This window comes from Seriola lalandi, unplaced genomic scaffold, assembly GCF_002814215.2.
Source record: "Seriola lalandi dorsalis isolate HSWRI2012SDOR001 ecotype SW California unplaced genomic scaffold, Sedor1 jcf7180002054370, whole genome shotgun sequence".
In the NCBI taxonomy this organism is placed as follows: Eukaryota; Metazoa; Chordata; class Actinopteri; order Carangiformes; family Carangidae; genus Seriola; species Seriola lalandi.
The window spans coordinates 688,953-707,754 of NW_019524923.1; the positions used below are offsets into that span (position 1 = coordinate 688,953).

Consider the following 18,802-nt stretch of genomic DNA (forward strand, 5'->3'; position numbering starts at 1 on the left):
AAACCATCATAGTATATTATGTCATAAAATTGTCAAAAAACGTCATAGTATGGTATGGCATAAAATTGTCAAAAAACGTCACAGAATAGTATGGCATAAAACCTCATAGTATAGTAAGGCATAAAATTGTCAAAAAACGTTATAGTATAGTATGGCATAAAATTGTCAAAAAACGTAATAGTATATTATGTCATAAAATTGTCAAAAACGTCATTGTATAGTATGGCATAAAATTGTTAAAAACGTCATAGTATAGTATGGCAAAAAATTGTCAAAAAACATCATAGTATATTATGGCATAAAATTGTCAAAAAACATCATCGTATATTATGTCATAAAACGTCATAGTATAGTATGGCATCAGAAAGTCATAGAATTTGCAAATATATTTCTTGTTCCTTATTTCTTGTGGAAGGTGTTTTTTATTTACAGATTACAAATTTACTTGCGGATTGTTGATGTGTTAACATAAATAATATTGAAACAATCTACCTCTATTAACATGTCATAAAGTCAAAGTTCTTCATGCGGTATTAATTTCATCATGCCTGTTAAATGCAGATTAATCTCTCTACTGTGTGGGCATTGGGACAGATCTAGACTAAAGTAAAGGTAACTCCCAAATTGTAAGGAAATTGTGTTCGGCACTTAATGACACTTACGGTTGATACCTGGACCATCTGTGGGGAAAATAGGATTACCGCCATCATCTGTTGTATAGTCTGAAAGAGAGTTTTACAAGGAGGAGTTGTTAGTCAGCTTCTTGGCATATCCCAGTTGAAATCTTTTCTACTACATTTGAATATTTCCTCAGAGCTTTGAAAATCAGAAGGAAAGCTGCAGAAATGAACCCACAGCCTTTTGTATTTCATTAAAATATAAAACTTTTCCTTACACTGGCGGTGACGGCACGCAAAACCTCTCTTCTGCAGGCAGTTGTTGTCATTCCAGCGTCCATCACCATACATCTCCACACAGTTCTCCTCGGCCACATCCCCAGGGTGAAAGGCTGAATTGGGCTCACCAGGAGCCCAGTTCAGGAAGCCCAGAGACGTCCTATCTGTCCAGCCCCATCCAACTGAAAACATAACATATAAAGGTTCCAGCATGTATGTGTAATTCCACCTCAAAGCTGTTTTATAGTGACTGCCCATGAAACAACATCAGAATCATTGTTCTACACTCACAGTTGCGGTCCCTGGTGAGTCCGATCCAGACATTGTGACGTTTAGTGTAGTTGAGGTTCCTGATGAACTCCACCTCCGCTCTGCTGTGGATGGACACCAGCTCTGCCCTGATCGACTGACAGTAGTGTCGAGAGTCCGGCCAGGAGAAGCCCTGCTGCTCGTTGTAGACATAGTAACAGTAGCGACCGTAGGGGACCCAGAAAGGCAGACACTTCCCATCACCAGGGGCAGGAGTTGGCGGCGGTTTTTCTGTGAAAAGATAAAAGTTACATAATCAACAGCGCTGCAAGCTTTAGACTGTAAATTAAGCTTTTTTTTCTCAAACATAATGGATCATTATGGATCTAAAACAAAGACTAGAGAAAACTAGTCAGGAGGAAAAGGGAGGAAAAAGCAGTGTTCAGTTCAGTTGAGTTGTACCTGAAGAGATCTTGCAGATGTAGGGTTTTGCCTGGTCACACTTGGTGTCGTTCCAAGTCCCATGGAACACACGAGACGCATGCATACTCACGCAACCCTCATCCTTGATGTTGCTCGGCTCTCCTGGTCCCCACTGAGTGAAAAAAATCGGCCAGCCATCTGTCCACATGTAGGAGCCGTCATCCTGCATTACAAGACAATATAAGCTTGGACAGGTTCACAAAATTCCTATTCCTATGAATTTCCCCCATGAAGTCTATCCTTACTAATAGTTTTGGTTGAATTAACTACAGCAATCCTCTGCAGGATTTCAGCCTCCAACCCCACACAAAGGAGGTGAATGTTGTGTCATTTGTGATACTTGCAGCACAAAGAAATTCTTCTGTACAACACTTCTGTGTTATTTTCTTTTTGTGGTTATAAATAAAGTTGTTGTTTTTGTTTTTTTGAAGAAAAAAATCCTAGTGTAAATGCAGTCATATTTTCTCTCCTCTTGTCTTTTCCTGAGTCCTTACAAATTCTCATTAACATCTTTCCTTCAAGGAGAAGTGGTTAGGAAAATAATTTTTTTTTTTACTTTTCATACTTTGAGTATATTTTGCTGATAATGCTACTATACTTTACTTAAGTAGGATTTTCACACTAGGACTTCTTCTGGCAATGGAGTATTTTATTGGTACTTTTACTGACGGTGGGTTGTTTGTTTTGACTTAAATAAAGAACTCCTAGGGTTGTTTTTAACTTTAATTGTTCTTATACAAGATAAATATTAAGTTTAAGTTTCTGGGGACTTTAATGTCTTTTTTTAATTTGTAGGTAGTTTGACTGTTGTGCATTTTCCCCTGACGGCACCTTGCGCTTGAGTCCGATCCAGGCGTCAGCTTTGCCCTGCAGCACCACTCCTGCGACGAAGGCCTGGTCGTAGCTCATGTCGATGCTGGCCAGGTTGCCTCCCTGCTGGCTGCAGGCCGTTTGAGCTGTGTCCCAGGTCGCCGGCTCCTCCACCAGCTTGTAGCAGTTCTGGTACCAGGAGATGTAGTCAGCTGGGCAGGGGCTCTTGGTTGGGGGTGGAGGGTTGATGCTGCTCGCTGATGTGGAGGCAGATGGAGAAATATAATAAAGTCAGGCCTGAACATGGATTTAACTTTGTTTGAAATGTTTTCTGTAATTTCTGTTTACTGACATTTCTTCCTGTAGCAGACGAAGCTATGATCCTTGTGACAGGCGTCATCGTTCCACTTGCCACTCACCAGTGGGTTGTGAGTCATTGCCACACAGTGTTCCTGTTGAGCATGACAAGAAAGCTTAAAGCTAACTGTTAACGTGTCCTTTTCAAGTGCAGTGTGTAATTTTTAGTCCTGCCTCAGATTCATAATAGTTCCCATATGCTTTACTCTTCTTATCATTAAAAAAACTCCTCACCGTTCCTCCTGCATTGTTGGGCTCCTTGTCATTCCAGTTGGTGTACAGCACTGGGCTGACCCCGTCACTCCAGGCGTACTGATTCTCAACCAAGAGATCTGACAGACCGATCCACGTGGGGAGCTCCAGGTCCCTCAGGTAACTGGACACAAAGTCTAGAGAAGAGGATCAAAATACTCTAAACTGGAGCCACAGGACTGATGAATTCTTCTATATGGTACTTATCTGCTGAACTTACCATTCTCATATTGGTCATCGATAACTGCCAACTCTCCCCCTTGCTCTTTGCACCAAGTCCGAGCGTAAGACCAGTTGGCTTTAATATCATTTTTCTTCCCTTTGAACATGAAGCACTTATCCCTGAAACGCATCCAGCCTGCAGGGAAGGAAGGAAAAAGGAAGTTAAATAGGTTGCATTATATTTCAAGGATGTTCACAGGTAACACTTAAAAGCCACAGTACAGGTACAGCTTGGCTCCTGTACAGAGGCATTTGTATATGTGAAATAAATACCATGAGCAAAGAGGGTAAGGTGGGACAGGCTGCTCATGTTCATCTGATATCAGGTCATTACGGTATATGTTATTGCAATTAATAAAGAGTTAACAGAGACATTAACCAGACACAGATGTCATGTTTTTTGTTAATTCAGTACCTTACAAATCAAGGTACTTCACCACATCGGTGCAAAAAAGCATAAAAATCCACAAAGCAAAGTAGCCACAAAACAGTTCTGATTCCTGATTTATGCATTGCCAGCAAAGTCTAAGAAATAAAAGAAATAGTTATCTTGGTATAAATGGTCTGGTTGACAAATTCAACGTTACTGAAACAGGAGTAAATTTTACACTTATTGGTGATTACACATCTATCAACATATAACCCACATGTTTTAATAAATAAAGAATTCTTGTTTTATATTTATATGTAAAATTTGTATTTTACCTGCAGGGCAGTTGCCCTCCCAGGGCTGTGTGGGTGGAGGAGGGGTGTGGACATCTCCAGGGGACTTCTTGCAAACATAACCTGCTCCAGCCCTGCCACAGTTGGCATCGTTCCATCCACCTTAACAAACCAGAGTTCAGAGTAAATATCACCAGCAGGGGAGTGTGTGCTCCATAAACATGCACAGTAAATAACCAGATCTATACGGCCTTAATTGTCCAGTGAGTGGAGTTTCGGTACCTTGATGTCTGTTCATCTGAACACACTGTTCCTCGCCGTTGGCATTGTTGGGCTCACCTGGCCCCCAGTGAGTGTATGTCACGGGGGAAAGGTCCACCCACCTGTGCAAATAAAACAGAGAAATCTCATTATTCACCTTTTGCATGTACATCACAAAAGGAAAATCATCTCTGAAGCAGAACTTACAGTGTGGTATTCACATAATTTTACTTTTTAACTGTACTTAGAAGAGGTGACACATTTGTACACTGATGACGACTTAGACTTAAATGTGAGATGTTTCATCCAAATCAGTTCGATCTGAATACAGATTTTCCAGCTATGAATTGAAAAATGTCTTCACATCCCTGTAAATTCAAGTGTCCTAGCGCCTGCTTCATTATTCACTCTCTATTGAGCAGCTGCAGGATTTGTCTCTAATGACATCCACGACACAGTTGGGTCATTCTGCTGCTCAGATTAAGGAAAGACAGGTTCAAATTAGAAAAAACTGGACTGTGCGATATAATAAAAAATAATGTGAATTCTAAATTTGGAGAGATTTTCCTTTCATTTTCACCTCAACTGAATTCCAATAACTTAGGATATTACTTAGGAATATACACACATGTATTGTCCACTAGCAATGCCAAACATCCTCATTCCGATCCAGGCTGCAGAAACCTGCCCTGTCCCCACCTGCAAGAAAATACAAATATATTTTACTTTTACTTACAACATACTCTACTCTTTATTCCCTCTGAAGAAATTAAAAATAAATAAATAAAAGGCATACCATGGTGTTTACATATGCCTGTTCGTCTTTGTTGAGGATGGAGACGAGTGTGGCCTTCTCGGCGTAGCAGCGCTTCACAGCTATGTAGAAGTCCACGATGTCCGTGTCGTTGTAGTAGTAACAGATGTTGTTGTTCTTCCTCCAGCCAACGTTGGTTCCGCAGTCGGGAGCTGAAGGTTGACACATGAGATTACACACATGGTGATATTGTGACTGGCTCACAATTTCATGCTTCTCTCTCACGAGACTTCACATTTTAAAATGTCCAAGATTTTATGCAAGTTTCCTTCAGAAAGCTACCTCAGCTCTAAATTCAAGTTCAAAATAGCTCAGGTTCATTAGAATAACAAAAACATGACTTGTCTTGTGGACAAGGACAGGTGCATTGTGGGGGCACTTTACCAGGGATAGGAGGTGGGGGCACTGGGGGCACAATGGGGTCCTTTCCTTTAGCGATCATGCATATCCAGTCCTGGTGAGCGTCACAGTTGAGATCGTTCCACGAGGAGTAGGTCCCATTGGTGCTGCTCACCATCTCTACACACTCCTCACGGCCCTCATGGTTGTTCGGTTCCCCGGGACCCCAGTTGGTGTGGGACAGAGGTGTTCCGTCACTCCAAGTGTAACCTGGGACATTGGAATAATCATCAACTTTTTTTGTGTATTCATTTATTTATTTAAATCCCAATTAGCTTCCACCAGGGCTCACTCTATAAAACACACATTATACCCACCTCCCTCTGTGGGGTTATGCTTGAGGCCAATCCACTTGCTGCTGGCTTTGCTGTACAGAGACAGGAACTCTTCCTCCTCCTGATTGTGGATGCTGACCAGGTTTGCTCCTCTGGCAACACAGTCCTCATTTGCTGCTCCCCAGCTCTTCTTCATGGACCAGTCTACGTTGTGGAAGAGCTGCAATAAATCAGGCAATGAATCAGCAGTGGAAAACAGACCACTGACCTAATGGACCCTGCAGAGACTCATGGTCATGTTTAACTCACTGCCTTACGTACCTTGTAGCAATTCCTGAAGTGAGGCAGGGCCGTCCAGCTATCAGCACAGCCATGTGCAGGAGGAGGAGTTGGGGGTTTTGTGGGCGGGGTGATGTCAGGCCTGTATTTCTCACAGATGAAGGCGTATTTCTCTGAGCACTGCTTGTCATCCCAGAAACCACCAACCTGACCCGTTGTCATAGCCACACAAGTACCATCCCCGCTATCTGGAGACAAAAAGATGATCAGTGTTTTCTCGGATGTGTATATATTGTCCTGTCCTGTCGGGCTTGGTGTTAGGTGTGTACCTGGCTGGTCTCTGTCCCAGTGAGTGAAGCTGAGAGGTGAGCCGTTGTCCCAGATGTAGTCCACCCCTCCAGTTATCCCTCCGTGAGCACGCAGGCCAATCCACCACAAACCAGTCTTTCCTGCCAACGCCACTGTAAAATGTGCCTGCTCATAACTGCAGCGAAACACAGAGGAGACAGTTTACTGGAAATCTGTCAGTATAGTAGAAATCGTAAATGAGAGTCTCGGTTTTATCCATTTAAAATTAAACATACAAATTAATGAAATGTGAAAAAAGTGAATGGGTCTGAATATTGTCTGAACCCACTGTAAGTAACAAGAAAGTTTTTTTGTATATACTTCTATATACTTCTACTGCTACACTTGGATTAACTGAGAGACTGGAGACCATAACCAGGGGCACATATAGTATGCACTCTGGAATCAGGATATAGAATATGTAGAGTGGAGGTATTTGCACTGATAGGGATTTCTTGCTGATACACATCTCTGCTATTTGAATAACTTGACTTACATGTCTCCAATATGCAGCAGGAAGCCATCCTGCTCTTTGCAGAAGGCCTTAGCATCAGACCAGCTCCTGGCAGTCTCCTCCATTAAGTAGCAGGAGTATCCGAATGCATCCCATCCCTGACACGATGTGGAGACATGAGCCATACACACAACATGCACTGTAGCACTCACATTAAGACTTTTGTAAATCAGACTATGCTTAAAAAGAAAACTGGAATATAAAACATGGGGTACCTGAGGACATCCGTATACAGTGGGTTTTACAGAGGGTAGTGGGTAATGTGCTTTGGGCGCTTTGCATATGTAGGTATTAAGCTCTGTGCAGGACACGTCGTTCCATCGGCCAGTCTGAAACAAAGATGAAATCAACCTATAAATGAGTTCAATTCACTGCAAAGAATCAGTAATGTGTGCATTTGATTTTCTTTTTCATTAGGTGTACATTTAGGTTGAGTTTTAGCTAATGCACCTGAAGTGTAGAATGTATTTTACTGGTGTTTAAGACTATTTGTCATCAGTTTCACCTGGTGTAACATCTCAACACAGTCTTCATGGAACCCATCGTGGTTGTTGGGTTCCCCTGGAGCCCAGTAGGTGAAGGTCACCATGTTTTCGTCAGACCAGGAGAACATGCCAGGCACGAAGAGGTCATTCAGACCAGTCCACACATCAGTGGTGGCTGTAAAGGACAAGCCCCCCCCCAAAAAAAAACTTGAAGCAATTCATATATGCCATCAGGAACACAGTAATCAACTGACTGATTTTAAGTATTTCCTAAACCTTTACTTCTCCTCCTTTCTGCTTTCTTTCATTTTTCTAGATCCATACCCAGGTACAAGTAGCTTTCCAGCCAGCTCTGCTCCGTCATTGAGAGGATGGACATGAGTTCAGCACCCTCACTCCTGCAGCTGTCCTGGGCATTGTGCCACGTCTTTCTGTCTCCAAAAGGTTTGTAGCAGAACTCTCCAAACTCAAACCAGTCAGGCCCTGAACACCTCAGCTCTGCAGGAGAGGGGGAAAGGAAAAACAGTGAGAGTAAGACAAAAAAAGCTCACATTTTATTTAAAAAATGGTGTGTGCTTAGAGAAAAGAGATTAATTTAAAGGATTATAAATGCATGTCAACTCACCCCCATCAGCAAAAGCGTATGATACAGCATAGTTTCCATTGAATCTGTAGAAATGAATGAATTGTTATTAAATTGGGCATAATACACAAGAAAAAATTTATTAAGAAAAAATCCTACTTACTGTCTCGAGGTGATGCCATGCCTGCTAGAGCCAGCATAGAAGCCCTGTCCTGGAGCTTTCAACAAGGTGCAGTCTCCTCCAATGTCATTTAGTATCACTCCAGCATGGATAGCTGCTGCACAGATGTTTGAGTCCTGTTACAAAGAATTATGTGTTAGATTCTAAATTAGCACTGTGCAGGGGTTGTGATATTGATTAAACAGAAAAATCACAGTAAACCTACCCCACGATATACCGAAGTGCCATACACTTTGTAATTAGCGTTGGCACAGCCTGCTGGACAGTGGACACTGAAAGACACGTGAGAATCATAGCATCAGACTGTATAATGGATGGAAATATCACAAAAATATAATTATCACACAAACCAGATGATATAGCTGTAACATATAATAAACAGTACATCACTATATGTAAAAATATGATTCCAGGTTTTACTCACGTCATTCGATCATTGGCAAAGTTGAAGTTGGGCTTGTTAGCGCACGTTATCGCATCTGTTGAACCACAATGATTCATTATGGACCATCAGTGTTTATATGTGAAAGCACAGGACAGTATCACAGCAGATTTTGACCAATGATAAAATACACTTTTTTGGAGTTTGGAAGTAACACCAGTTTCCTTACAGTCAGGGGTGCATCCTAAGATATCAAAGCGAAGGCCTGCCTGACCACTGAACTCCAGCGGGAGGATGCGGACGTACTGAGCTGACACAGGCGTACCCAGCAGCTGGGTTTCAGGAGTGTTCCTGTCTGTTGCACCTGGGAAAAACTGGAAATCAGGGAAATCCAGAATGACAGCCTGTTAACGTCTCTCACAGTTTGCCTTTGACAGGTAGTTCAACTTGAGCACTTGGCGATATTCAGGGTCGATGTTAACAGTAGTCTCTGCTTACTCACTTGACCATCAGCTGTGTAATCAGTCCACGTTGTTCCGTCCAAACTGTGCTGGATCTTAAACTTAGTGACCCAGCGGTCGTTTTGAGGACAACCCTGGATTACTATCCCTGTTACCTTTCTGGTCTGGCCCAGGTTCACTTGGATCCAGCTCGAGGTTGCTGGAAGAGGAGAGATTAAATGTAGTATAAGGTTAATGTGAAGACACCAGTTCAGGACATTTTTTGACATAACAGAACTTCAGCTTCAAATAAAGATGGAGGTATTTTTGCCAAAAATCGGAACTCTGTGTTCACCATTAATTATGGATTAAGATATTATTTTGTACGTGTGACCGCTGGGTTGGTACGTACAGCTTCCTGAAGGCATCCAGCAGGAATTCCCATTCAAACGGGCTTTGTCCGGAGTGAATGAACCAATGGAGGAGGAAGCGGAGAGCTGGGAGTTTGTGATGTTTCCATCCTCGACACCCAGGCCATGCAGACACACTGAAAGCAGCCATATCACAAAACATTACTGTAGATAACTTCACCAGTTTCAGAGATCTCTAGGAGAAGAACAAGAATGAAAGAGCCTACCTTTTTGTTCACAGCTGTAGACGATCTCGAGATATTTGGAAACAGTAGGACAGGGGTCTACGTCGGTATGGGCATACGCAAAGCAATAGGGTCGGTTGTCACACGCCTTTCTATAGTAAGGAAGGATACCTTCCACTGTGCAGCTTCCTACAGGAAAGTGATGATCTTTTAGTTAAGCATACAACAATATAGATCATACTTATTATTTAAAGGCAATGATACACACTGACAGATGGTTGCAGATGAAGATTAAAAGAAGCATTTACTTATTTAATTTTTTGCCAACAAATACAACAGTTTCTCCATTTGAGTCCCCTAATGTACAGCACCTCCTCCTGATCCATCCAGGTGTGGACAGATGTCATCACTTTTTCGTCCGTAGAAAGCAGACTGGATGTTAATTACACTTTCATGTGGACAGTGAAGGACAGCGGAGGAATCCTGGCACACCAGCGCCGTCATGAAACCTGCAGCAGAAAGTATTTGACAGTGAAATTAATCTATGCTTTAAGTCATCTGTAGATACTTGCAGTGAAAATATAACTGATCATATCATATATACTGTAATTGTGGCTTCAAAGTGAGGTTTCTTTACCATCATGAGGTGGAGGAGGCTCAGGGGTGTTTCCTGAAAGAGGAAACATGAGTATGATGTTACCAACATGTGTCAATACTATTGCCTTCATTTTCAATTTATAAGTGTCAACAACAGCAACTCCAGCAGCATGTCTCACCTCTCCGCTCACAGATGTATCCTCTTTTGTACTCACAGTTGTCGTCATTCCAGTAGCCACCGTTAATATATATAGACAGGCAGTCTTCACCTTGATAGTTGTCTGGGTTACCTGTGAAGAAAGACGAGGCCATTGTTTTGCAAGATAATAATCCTCATGTATGTATTTTTTCTGGATACATTCTCACAGATATCGTGCAGAATTTATTTGGGTTTATATTAACCTGCACTCCAGCGAATGTATCTGAAAGGAGAGCCATCTGTCCACTCCCAGCCGCCTTCAGTGACGGAGTCATGACCGCCCATCCACAGAGAGATCCCTGTCGGACTCGCCTGGATCACACCTAGGAGGAATCAACAAAACACAAATTAAAGGGAATCAAGTTTATTAACAGACTTTAAAAAAAAAAAAAAAACAAAAGATAACATGTGACAACTTAATGGTCACAGAGTTTATGTTCATACACACATACTAGACTTTATGTCTAAAGAGTCACTGAACACCAGGCTGAAAAGCAGTGTTTCATTGTCGGGTTGAAAGATTCAAACCTGTTTCAGCTTCTGGGTGTGGTCAGACACAGTGTCCTGGAGTATACCTGTACAGTATATCACTGGAGCAAGGTGAGAGGTTAAGCCACTGGAGTTTAACTACGATTTTCAGGGGGTGAAATTAAGAATTTGAAAAATGTCTTTTGGCATCCCCTAGTGGTCGAATCAAAAAAAGGCATGTTGACTGATGCCAACTCATACAGCAACTCTGTCTCTGACGATCCACACTGTCGGAAAACAACACATAGACTAGAGCAGTTTTCACTACATTTTTTCTCACCTTTCTACAAAACCATCAAAATAATTTCGAAGATCCCATAGTTGCAGAAAAAAAATGTATGTGTAGTGGCTTTAAAAAAACACAAACTGAGAAATAACTGAATTTTAATTTTGTTCTTTGAGAGTAGATTGATTTCCATGTATCTTCTACTAAGGTTTTTAGAGTATGATGGAGTTTTAGGACCAGTGATGGAAGAAAAAGGAAGTGTAAGATTAGAGAGTTAAGACAATATATTGAGAGAAAAGTTGTATTTTTTATGAAAAAGTTATATATGAAAGAAATATATATATCTATAATAATTGGGTGGTTATTGATGAAACCCTTTAACTTAAGGTCATCCTCATCCCTTATTTGACACATAGAGGCTGACAGATTGTGCTGATCTGTCAACTACAACAAAGAATTTAAATTTTCATAATATTTTAAATCCTATAAAATAGATAAAATAACATCAATAATAACAGGTTAAATGTAGAAAGAAAATTGAACCAGTGAAGTAAGGATGTAAAAGTCACATACCCTGTATGAAGGCCTGTTCGAAGGGATCAGTGATACTGAGGAGGTCTCCTCCCTGGTTGACACAGTCAGCTCGAGCCTCTGCCCACGTCCTCATCGACAGGTAGTTAAACAGGTAGCAGTAATCATTAAAAGGGTCAGCCATCCAAGAACCGCATTTCTGATTCCATCCTGTAACAAATACAACACACAAACAACCCATATGTGCGTACATCCAGAGAAATACACACATATTATCCGTCTCATTCCGTACATGAAGTCTAATGATCAGTGTAGTATCAAGTTCACCTGGTCCAGATGTTGGGGGCTGGGGAGGAGGTCCTTGTCCCTTGGCTATAGAGAAACAAGACAAAGAATAACTAGAAAATACTGTATGAATGTAACAAGAGGGGTATGAATAAAACATTAAGGGTAACAAATGAGAATATCAGACCTTTTTTGCAAATGTATTCCTTTGTGGAAGTGCAGGAATCATCATTGAGTTTCCCAGGCGCTTGGTGATTCATCCCTCTGAGGTGCACACAGTCCTCATTATTCTGCCAGTTATCTGGCTGGTTGGGCCCCCACAGAAGGAAGTCCTGAGATCCACAGAACAAAATAGATCAGGTTGAAATGTTGCTTTAACATGAGCAGTTACACATTGTGTATAAAGAAACATCGAGGAAAGAACAGGATATTCCCAAGAATCCCAAGATTTTCAAATATTTGCGATTATGGAGATGGTTAAGACACATTTTGAGACTTTTGTACAGTGTAACGAAAGGAATTATGAATGAATTACTTAGCATTAAAACGGCTGATATTATTTCGGGCTTCATCACTTACTGCAGCACTTCCATCGGTGTATACAAACTGGTTTTCAACATTGATGTCATTCAAACCCACCCAGGCCTCTGCTGGCATGTGAGCTACAGATTTAAGAACAAGAATAGCAATTTAATTTCAATTTCAAACAACATATCTATGTTTATATAATTCCTCACTGAATTATTTCATAATGGATGAACTAGAGTGCTCTCTTTGTCGCTCACCAGTCAGGAAACTCAGGTCTTCCTGTGAGTGGAAGCTGGCCAGGTGACCCTGCTCGCTGCTACAGTGAGCCTCAGCATCATGCCAGTTTTTCACTGACTCAGTCTCAAAATGATAGCAGAAGTCCCCATACAACAAATATCCAGGGTCACAGTGGGAATCTGAAGCAAATGATTCAAACGTTATTGACACACCTTTAATATGACAGGATGTAAAAAAGGATTATTAGTCCAACTGACCAGGAGTTGCAGTCGGTTTCGGATTCTGTCCCCCTGTCATCTCACAAATGTAACCCAGGCTCTTGAAGCAGTTGGTTGTTTCCCACTTGCCGTCATAATTTCCTGGAAGAGAATTTGAACTCAGCTGACGCTGGCATCTTGCAATGACAGCTTCAACTAAAATTATATGAAAGTGGCACTTTACGTTTGAGGACGGCAGCGTGCATGTCCTACCTGTGAAGATCTGTCCACAGTCCCAGACACCTGCAGTGTTTCTGGGCCAACCGGGACCATAGTTAGAAAACTCAATCGTGGATTTATCCACCCATTTGAAATCTCCATCCTGGCCCATGTCTGGTAACATCACAACACCGAAGAATTCATTCACAGATCACATTCACTGTAATGATAACATGACACTTTTTCGATCGTTTAATGGTAAACATCAAGACATACAGTCTGTAGAGTACCTGATAAACCAATCCAGATGTCAGGAATGTCCACTTGGTGAAATTCTGGAAGTTGCCCATTTATGAAGAACTGTTCTTCTTGACTGCACACGGGGAACAATACAATGACACACTGAATTGTGCTTCATTTGCATCAGCTGCTTTAAAGACACCATCATCAGGTGACCTCACTAAGTGTGAATAGAATGGGACCACAAGCAGGAAACATGCAACATGTCTCTGGTGAGGTGTAATTCGTGTTTGAAGATGGATTAATCATCATATTTTACATTTACAACAGATTAAATGACTACGTGTAGTGTGAAGGGTTTTGCTCATTATGAGAAACCCACACGTGATTGTCACCCAACCCTGCAGTCCTGCTTTAGCCTCTTTTAACTCACTGTTTTGGTTTCCCAGCCCACGACAGGCAGCTGTTTTGTGTGGAAAAGCCTTAGTAAACCTACTGTTACACACAGACAAAGTTAGCATCTGGTGGTAAACCTGGAGGGGCTTTTGGCAGATAGAGGGCCAGACATTTCACCCAGGAGTTGGTGGACACCAAATAAGAGCTAAAAGTGGAGTGAATATTGGAGTTATGTTCATCAGGTGGCTATAATCACAAAAAATCTTAATGAATGAGTTGCATGTCTCCTAGATGTTGCACCAAGTGACCAAAAAAATCAATTTTTGAGGCTTTAACGTTTGTGATAAAACCATATGTTTTGTAATGTCAACAATATCTATTTAAATGTTTGCTAAAAAATTAATGACCAAAGCCTACTCCTACCAGACCAACTGAGGCTTTAGCTACAAAACCATTTTTGTTGTTCTGTTCTAGAAGTTGAATAGTTTTGCTTTAAAAGCAAAATGCTTTTCATTTTGTTCTTCCCTACCTGTTTATAATCAGCAAGTGGGCCCCCATATCAGAGCACTTGGTGAAGGCCTGGTGCCAGGTGGTCAAGAGATTGGTATTACTGACCGTCCAATAACAGCTGCCAGAGAAGCTCAACCAGCCAGCAGGGCAGATGGCTGGAGGTGAGGCAGGGAGGAATAGCAGGAAAAGATTAGAGGCAAAAAAGCAAAGAATTTGCACAACATTATTGTACTACTGCAAGTAAATGTATACTGTAATACCATATTTGTGTATTTCTAAAACAATCCAGCTTACTGTTCAATGGTCGTTTACACATGTAAGGACGCTCATATCTGCAGACATGGGACTTCCATTTCCCAAATTCATCTGTTGGATCTTTGATTATTGTACCACATGTGCCAGTCTGTGTATCACTGTCAGAGGACACAATATTTAAACCATGATTGCACAAATGAATAGCTACATTTAAATTACACGTGTATGACATTATATCTTACACTGTAGGTTCACCACCAGCCCAGTTTGTGTAGCTTGATGAGGTAGCATCAGACCAGGTAAACTGGGAGTTCCCCACTTCAACTTGACATGAGATCTTGTTGCATTTCTGAAGGAACAAAGTTCATCTTCACGTTGATGTATTCAAATACAATATCAAATGACAAAGAGAATGAGATTCTACTCAGTTTTCCTCTCACCAATGTGGAAAATCCAATCCAGATGTCAAACTGTGATGGGTCCAGTGTTCCTGTAATGTATTGCTCTTCTCCTGCAGAGACGATGGACACCAGATCTCCTCCATCCTGCACGCAGTCATGTCTGGCTGCGACCCAGCTCTTCCTTGTGTCTGCTTTTAGCTTGTAGCAATTGGAGCCGTACTGCCTCCACCCGTTGGCTAAGTCACACTGTGGGCTAGGATTGGCTGAGGATGAAGAACCAAAATATATTTGTGCAAGTTTAGAAACATTATTTTGTTAATTTAGAAAAAAAAAAAACAAGAAAAATGGAGTGTGAGAAATATGGAAAAAAAAGAGAAGAATTTTGGTTGCTCTAGTATGAAAATATTTACAGCTTGATCTTTGCTGTTGTTAAAGGTGCTGGAAGGTTTCTGTTTACCTTCAGTGTTACTCGCCAAAAAGCACTGTGTGTATCTTTGAGGTCTAACTGCTGTGGTAGCTTTAGAGATAAAGTAAGTATTTAAAATTCTTAACACTATGGACCCCACTGGGCAGACTTACGGTTGATGTGCTTGCAGATGTATTTCCTCTTAACATTGCAGTTTTCGTCATTCCATTGTCCAAAGCTGCTTCCTACCACCTGACCACAGTCCTCCCCAGGTTCATCGCCCCAGTTATCAGGCTGGCCTTGCATCCAGTATCTTAGACAATAGGAAAAAAAATCTGTGAATCACACTTTTATTCAACTCTGAGTTTAATGAATTTAATGTTTTTGTGATAACAGTATTACATACGATAGATATGGTATAAAAGGACTCCCATCGCTCCACTCCCAGGCACCTTCTGTGACTTGGTCATTCAGGCCGATCCAGTAGTACTCTGTGCTGATTTGTGTTCTCACCCACAGCTGGAAATAACACATAAACATACATAAACCCAGTGTTTGAAATGATAACAGAACATTTATCAAATCTTGCCGCTCTGTGTGTTTGTATGTCTCACCCTCTCGTGAATGTCCTGAATGCTCATCAGGTTGCTGTTCTGCCCCAAACAAAAAGCATTAGCCTCAATCCATGACTTTGTGTCAGTTGAAAAGAAGTAACATTTGTCCTCATACTCCCTCCAGCCTTGCTGACACTGGCAGTGGGCTGAAAATACAACCAAAACATGATATTATTAATTGCAAAAGATGTAACACAGCAAAGTAAATGTGTGAAGCAGCACATATAAATACAAATACAAAAGACTAAAGTTACTCCAAAGAAGGACAAGGGCAGAGTGGCAGTTTTAACCTTGAATCTCCTTTTAGAAGAAATTCCATTCTCAATACCTTATTTTATTTTGTCTTGTGTGCCTAATGTGTGTATCTGGTTACTCCATAAAGAAGAGAAGTGATTTTGTGATGTAATTGCAGTGATAGGTCATTCTGACTGTCACACTGCTGTTGTAGTTGCTTCTTTTTTTTTGCTCAAATTTAGCTCCACACAGGCCACAGTTAACTACTCACATTTCAGTTTTCTTGGGTCATTGATCTAGGTCTACTAATATAATGAAAATGTTTGTGTTTAGAAAATCCAACCACTCGAAAACATAAAAACGTAGTTTGAAAAATTGCTATTCCTTCAGCTTGCAGAACATCGTTCAGCCAAGAAGAAGAGCAGACTAAAAGAAATCTGATTACTTTTCATTGATGATTGTTGAAAAAGTTACTCAGTTGATGAGTTATTTCCCAAACTGGTGAATCATTTGAATGCACATCAATCATAAAAGTCCCATGACAGATCCACAGTCCAGCCATGTCAGTCAAATCTCCACACCTCTTACAAATCTTTGGGTAATGTTTGACTTTAACAAGTTTACAGACACTATAGTCACATGTTTTGCACACATCCTCACTGGGTCGAAAGACCACAAGAAAACTGAAGCGAAGCTGAAGTGTTAATCGAGAGTTTACCACCTCACCTAAAACAATGCACTTCTGTGCAGTATAAGGCTTCTGAAACATGATACATCAAACACTGAAAACCTGCTGTCAGTGCACAGTGCACACTTACGACTTGGATGTCTACTGATACAAAATATTTTAGTATTTAAAATATTCTGCAAACCTCTGCCACTTAAACCATTTAAGTATACGAGTATTTTTTCACATTTTAAGATGTGATGTGTAAGCAGTTAGTCGTATTCTGTAGACTGGTTGAAAATTAGTTGAACAACAAAGTTCAAAAGGTTTAGTCTCTTATATGATACATTTTTAATTTCTTGTTTCTGATAAACCTACTACTAACTGTCTGGTCCATGTAAAATACATTTGAAAAAAACAAGTAAATCTTGAAATCCATGCTTGAATATACTGGTCTGATTACTGTTGATAATTAAAGTTTTTTTTTTTTTATTTTAAATTTTCCTTTTTAATTTCCATGTTGGAAATGACTGACATGATTTTTTTTTCTACCTGTCTTTTAGTTACTTTTATACCAAAACTAAATTGAGGCAATATTCTCATAATCCCCTTCCATTCCAGGCCACTGCTGTCTCACTTCAAAACATAATTAAAATCAAGGTCAGCACTTGCAGGTTTGTGCTTTGACCACCTCATGTTATCACAAATCCCTTACTCAAGGACCAAACAATTAAAACAACAGATAATCAAATTAAAAGGAAAGAGACTTACAGCAAGCAAGAAGAGCAGCAAAGCTGAGCAGCTGCAGAATCATTCTCTGTCTTCTGTCCATTTTCACTTTTCTGTATTCACCTCTAAAGGTGTGTTTCTACACATCCCAATAGCTCCAAGTTTGTCTCCAAACTCCCCGAGCCTGGCCAGTGTGATGTGTGTGTGTGTGTGTGTGTGTGTGTGATGTGCTCCAGCTCCAGGTTATCAGACCTCTGAGCATCTCCTCTTTGGTTCACCTCTTTTCAGCATCCATCCAGGGTCCAAAGACTGAAAGCAGTAAAACACAGATGACAAACACTTGACATCTTGACTTATTCTCTACATTACAGCCGCTGGGTGTTTGCTACTGAATAAAGATTTAGTGATTAAAAACTAAGTTTGGCTATTTTGATCCCACCATATATTAAGGATAATATTAAAGATAAAACATTTGACAGCAAGAATAAATAAATAAAATTTATCCACGTAAAATGGACACATTTTCTAAGGTAAACAAACTTTTTGTAATGTTCATTTCAAGAAAGAATGGGGTTAATTAAAAACTCGCTTGGAATTACAGTCATTATTTTCTTCTACCCATCACTCATGGCTGAGTGCATTTTAATGCACTATAAGCACTTTGAGTTCACTAGAATTAAAGTGTTATAAAATGTACTTACCTAATCAAAGCATTTAAAGGCTAGGCAGGTTTCATTTGAAAATACTGTGCACCCCTTTCTTACATTTACTAAATAATAATTATTGAAAATGGTAGAAGTTATTTGTGAGCTCTGCGGTATAGAACTTATACCACTTTCTACATGATGATAATACAAACACTCAGTTTGTTTTTTTGAACATGAGAAACTCTCAGCATATGTAAACAATATGTGAAACCGTGTGGAGCTTCAGGCACTTTAATAACCTTAATGATAACAGGAGAGTGCAAGTCATATTTGACACAGCGACACCACAAAGTCCAGAAGATACAGTTTATAACAAGCACATGCCAACTGACAATAAACTTTATAATGCCAAGCCTCTGCCTCAAACTGTTACTTTTTAACACAGTTTAGTAGGATGTTACAAAACAATAAACATAATTTTGACATCAACTTCTCATTTATACTATTTTTATTATATTGTTATATTGCTCAGCAGACACTTATGGATCTTAACTGAAGGTCAGAGCAGCTTTTTCACAACTAAGAGTTCATTTTATAAAGAGGCATTAACATTAACTGGACTGCTGAAGGGTTTTTCCTTTTAACCAGTTCTGAGTTCTCAGTCAGTC

General features: G+C 40.4%; 1 protein-coding gene across 1 annotated transcript in view; it reads right to left on the reverse strand.

Annotated features, from left to right (window-relative positions):
• LOC111656820 (uncharacterized) overlaps positions 1-17,758 on the reverse strand; it is a 28,564-nt gene extending 10,806 nt beyond the window's left edge. Inside the window, exons 1-48 of the mRNA XM_023408697.2 lie at positions 17,530-17,758; positions 15,858-16,003; positions 15,650-15,762; positions 15,417-15,556; positions 14,877-15,100; positions 14,679-14,785; positions 14,476-14,594; positions 14,201-14,336; positions 13,326-13,408; positions 13,090-13,209; positions 12,877-12,978; positions 12,640-12,798; positions 12,434-12,516; positions 12,042-12,186; positions 11,897-11,941; positions 11,612-11,779; positions 10,488-10,607; positions 10,265-10,375; positions 10,126-10,158; positions 9,860-9,997; positions 9,531-9,677; positions 9,306-9,440; positions 8,956-9,113; positions 8,683-8,827; positions 8,496-8,550; positions 8,277-8,343; positions 8,054-8,187; positions 7,933-7,976; positions 7,632-7,805; positions 7,328-7,482; positions 7,038-7,151; positions 6,805-6,920; positions 6,290-6,444; positions 6,003-6,208; positions 5,724-5,901; positions 5,392-5,616; positions 4,990-5,159; positions 4,822-4,892; positions 4,215-4,315; positions 3,975-4,094; positions 3,268-3,405; positions 3,030-3,184; positions 2,791-2,890; positions 2,460-2,695; positions 1,608-1,791; positions 1,188-1,436; positions 896-1,078; positions 663-722 (exon numbers count right to left, since the gene is read on the reverse strand). Coding sequence (XP_023264465.1) covers positions 663-722; positions 896-1,078; positions 1,188-1,436; positions 1,608-1,791; positions 2,460-2,695; positions 2,791-2,890; positions 3,030-3,184; positions 3,268-3,405; positions 3,975-4,094; positions 4,215-4,315; positions 4,822-4,892; positions 4,990-5,159; positions 5,392-5,616; positions 5,724-5,901; positions 6,003-6,208; positions 6,290-6,444; positions 6,805-6,920; positions 7,038-7,151; positions 7,328-7,482; positions 7,632-7,805; positions 7,933-7,976; positions 8,054-8,187; positions 8,277-8,343; positions 8,496-8,550; positions 8,683-8,827; positions 8,956-9,113; positions 9,306-9,440; positions 9,531-9,677; positions 9,860-9,997; positions 10,126-10,158; positions 10,265-10,375; positions 10,488-10,607; positions 11,612-11,779; positions 11,897-11,941; positions 12,042-12,186; positions 12,434-12,516; positions 12,640-12,798; positions 12,877-12,978; positions 13,090-13,209; positions 13,326-13,408; positions 14,201-14,336; positions 14,476-14,594; positions 14,679-14,785; positions 14,877-15,100; positions 15,417-15,556; positions 15,650-15,762; positions 15,858-16,003; positions 17,530-17,590 — 6,328 coding nt within the window. The 5' untranslated portion in view covers positions 17,591-17,758. The remainder of the gene's footprint in view (positions 1-662; positions 723-895; positions 1,079-1,187; positions 1,437-1,607; positions 1,792-2,459; positions 2,696-2,790; positions 2,891-3,029; positions 3,185-3,267; positions 3,406-3,974; positions 4,095-4,214; positions 4,316-4,821; positions 4,893-4,989; positions 5,160-5,391; positions 5,617-5,723; positions 5,902-6,002; positions 6,209-6,289; positions 6,445-6,804; positions 6,921-7,037; positions 7,152-7,327; positions 7,483-7,631; positions 7,806-7,932; positions 7,977-8,053; positions 8,188-8,276; positions 8,344-8,495; positions 8,551-8,682; positions 8,828-8,955; positions 9,114-9,305; positions 9,441-9,530; positions 9,678-9,859; positions 9,998-10,125; positions 10,159-10,264; positions 10,376-10,487; positions 10,608-11,611; positions 11,780-11,896; positions 11,942-12,041; positions 12,187-12,433; positions 12,517-12,639; positions 12,799-12,876; positions 12,979-13,089; positions 13,210-13,325; positions 13,409-14,200; positions 14,337-14,475; positions 14,595-14,678; positions 14,786-14,876; positions 15,101-15,416; positions 15,557-15,649; positions 15,763-15,857; positions 16,004-17,529) is intronic.
• Between the last annotated feature and the right edge of the window lie 1,044 nt (positions 17,759-18,802).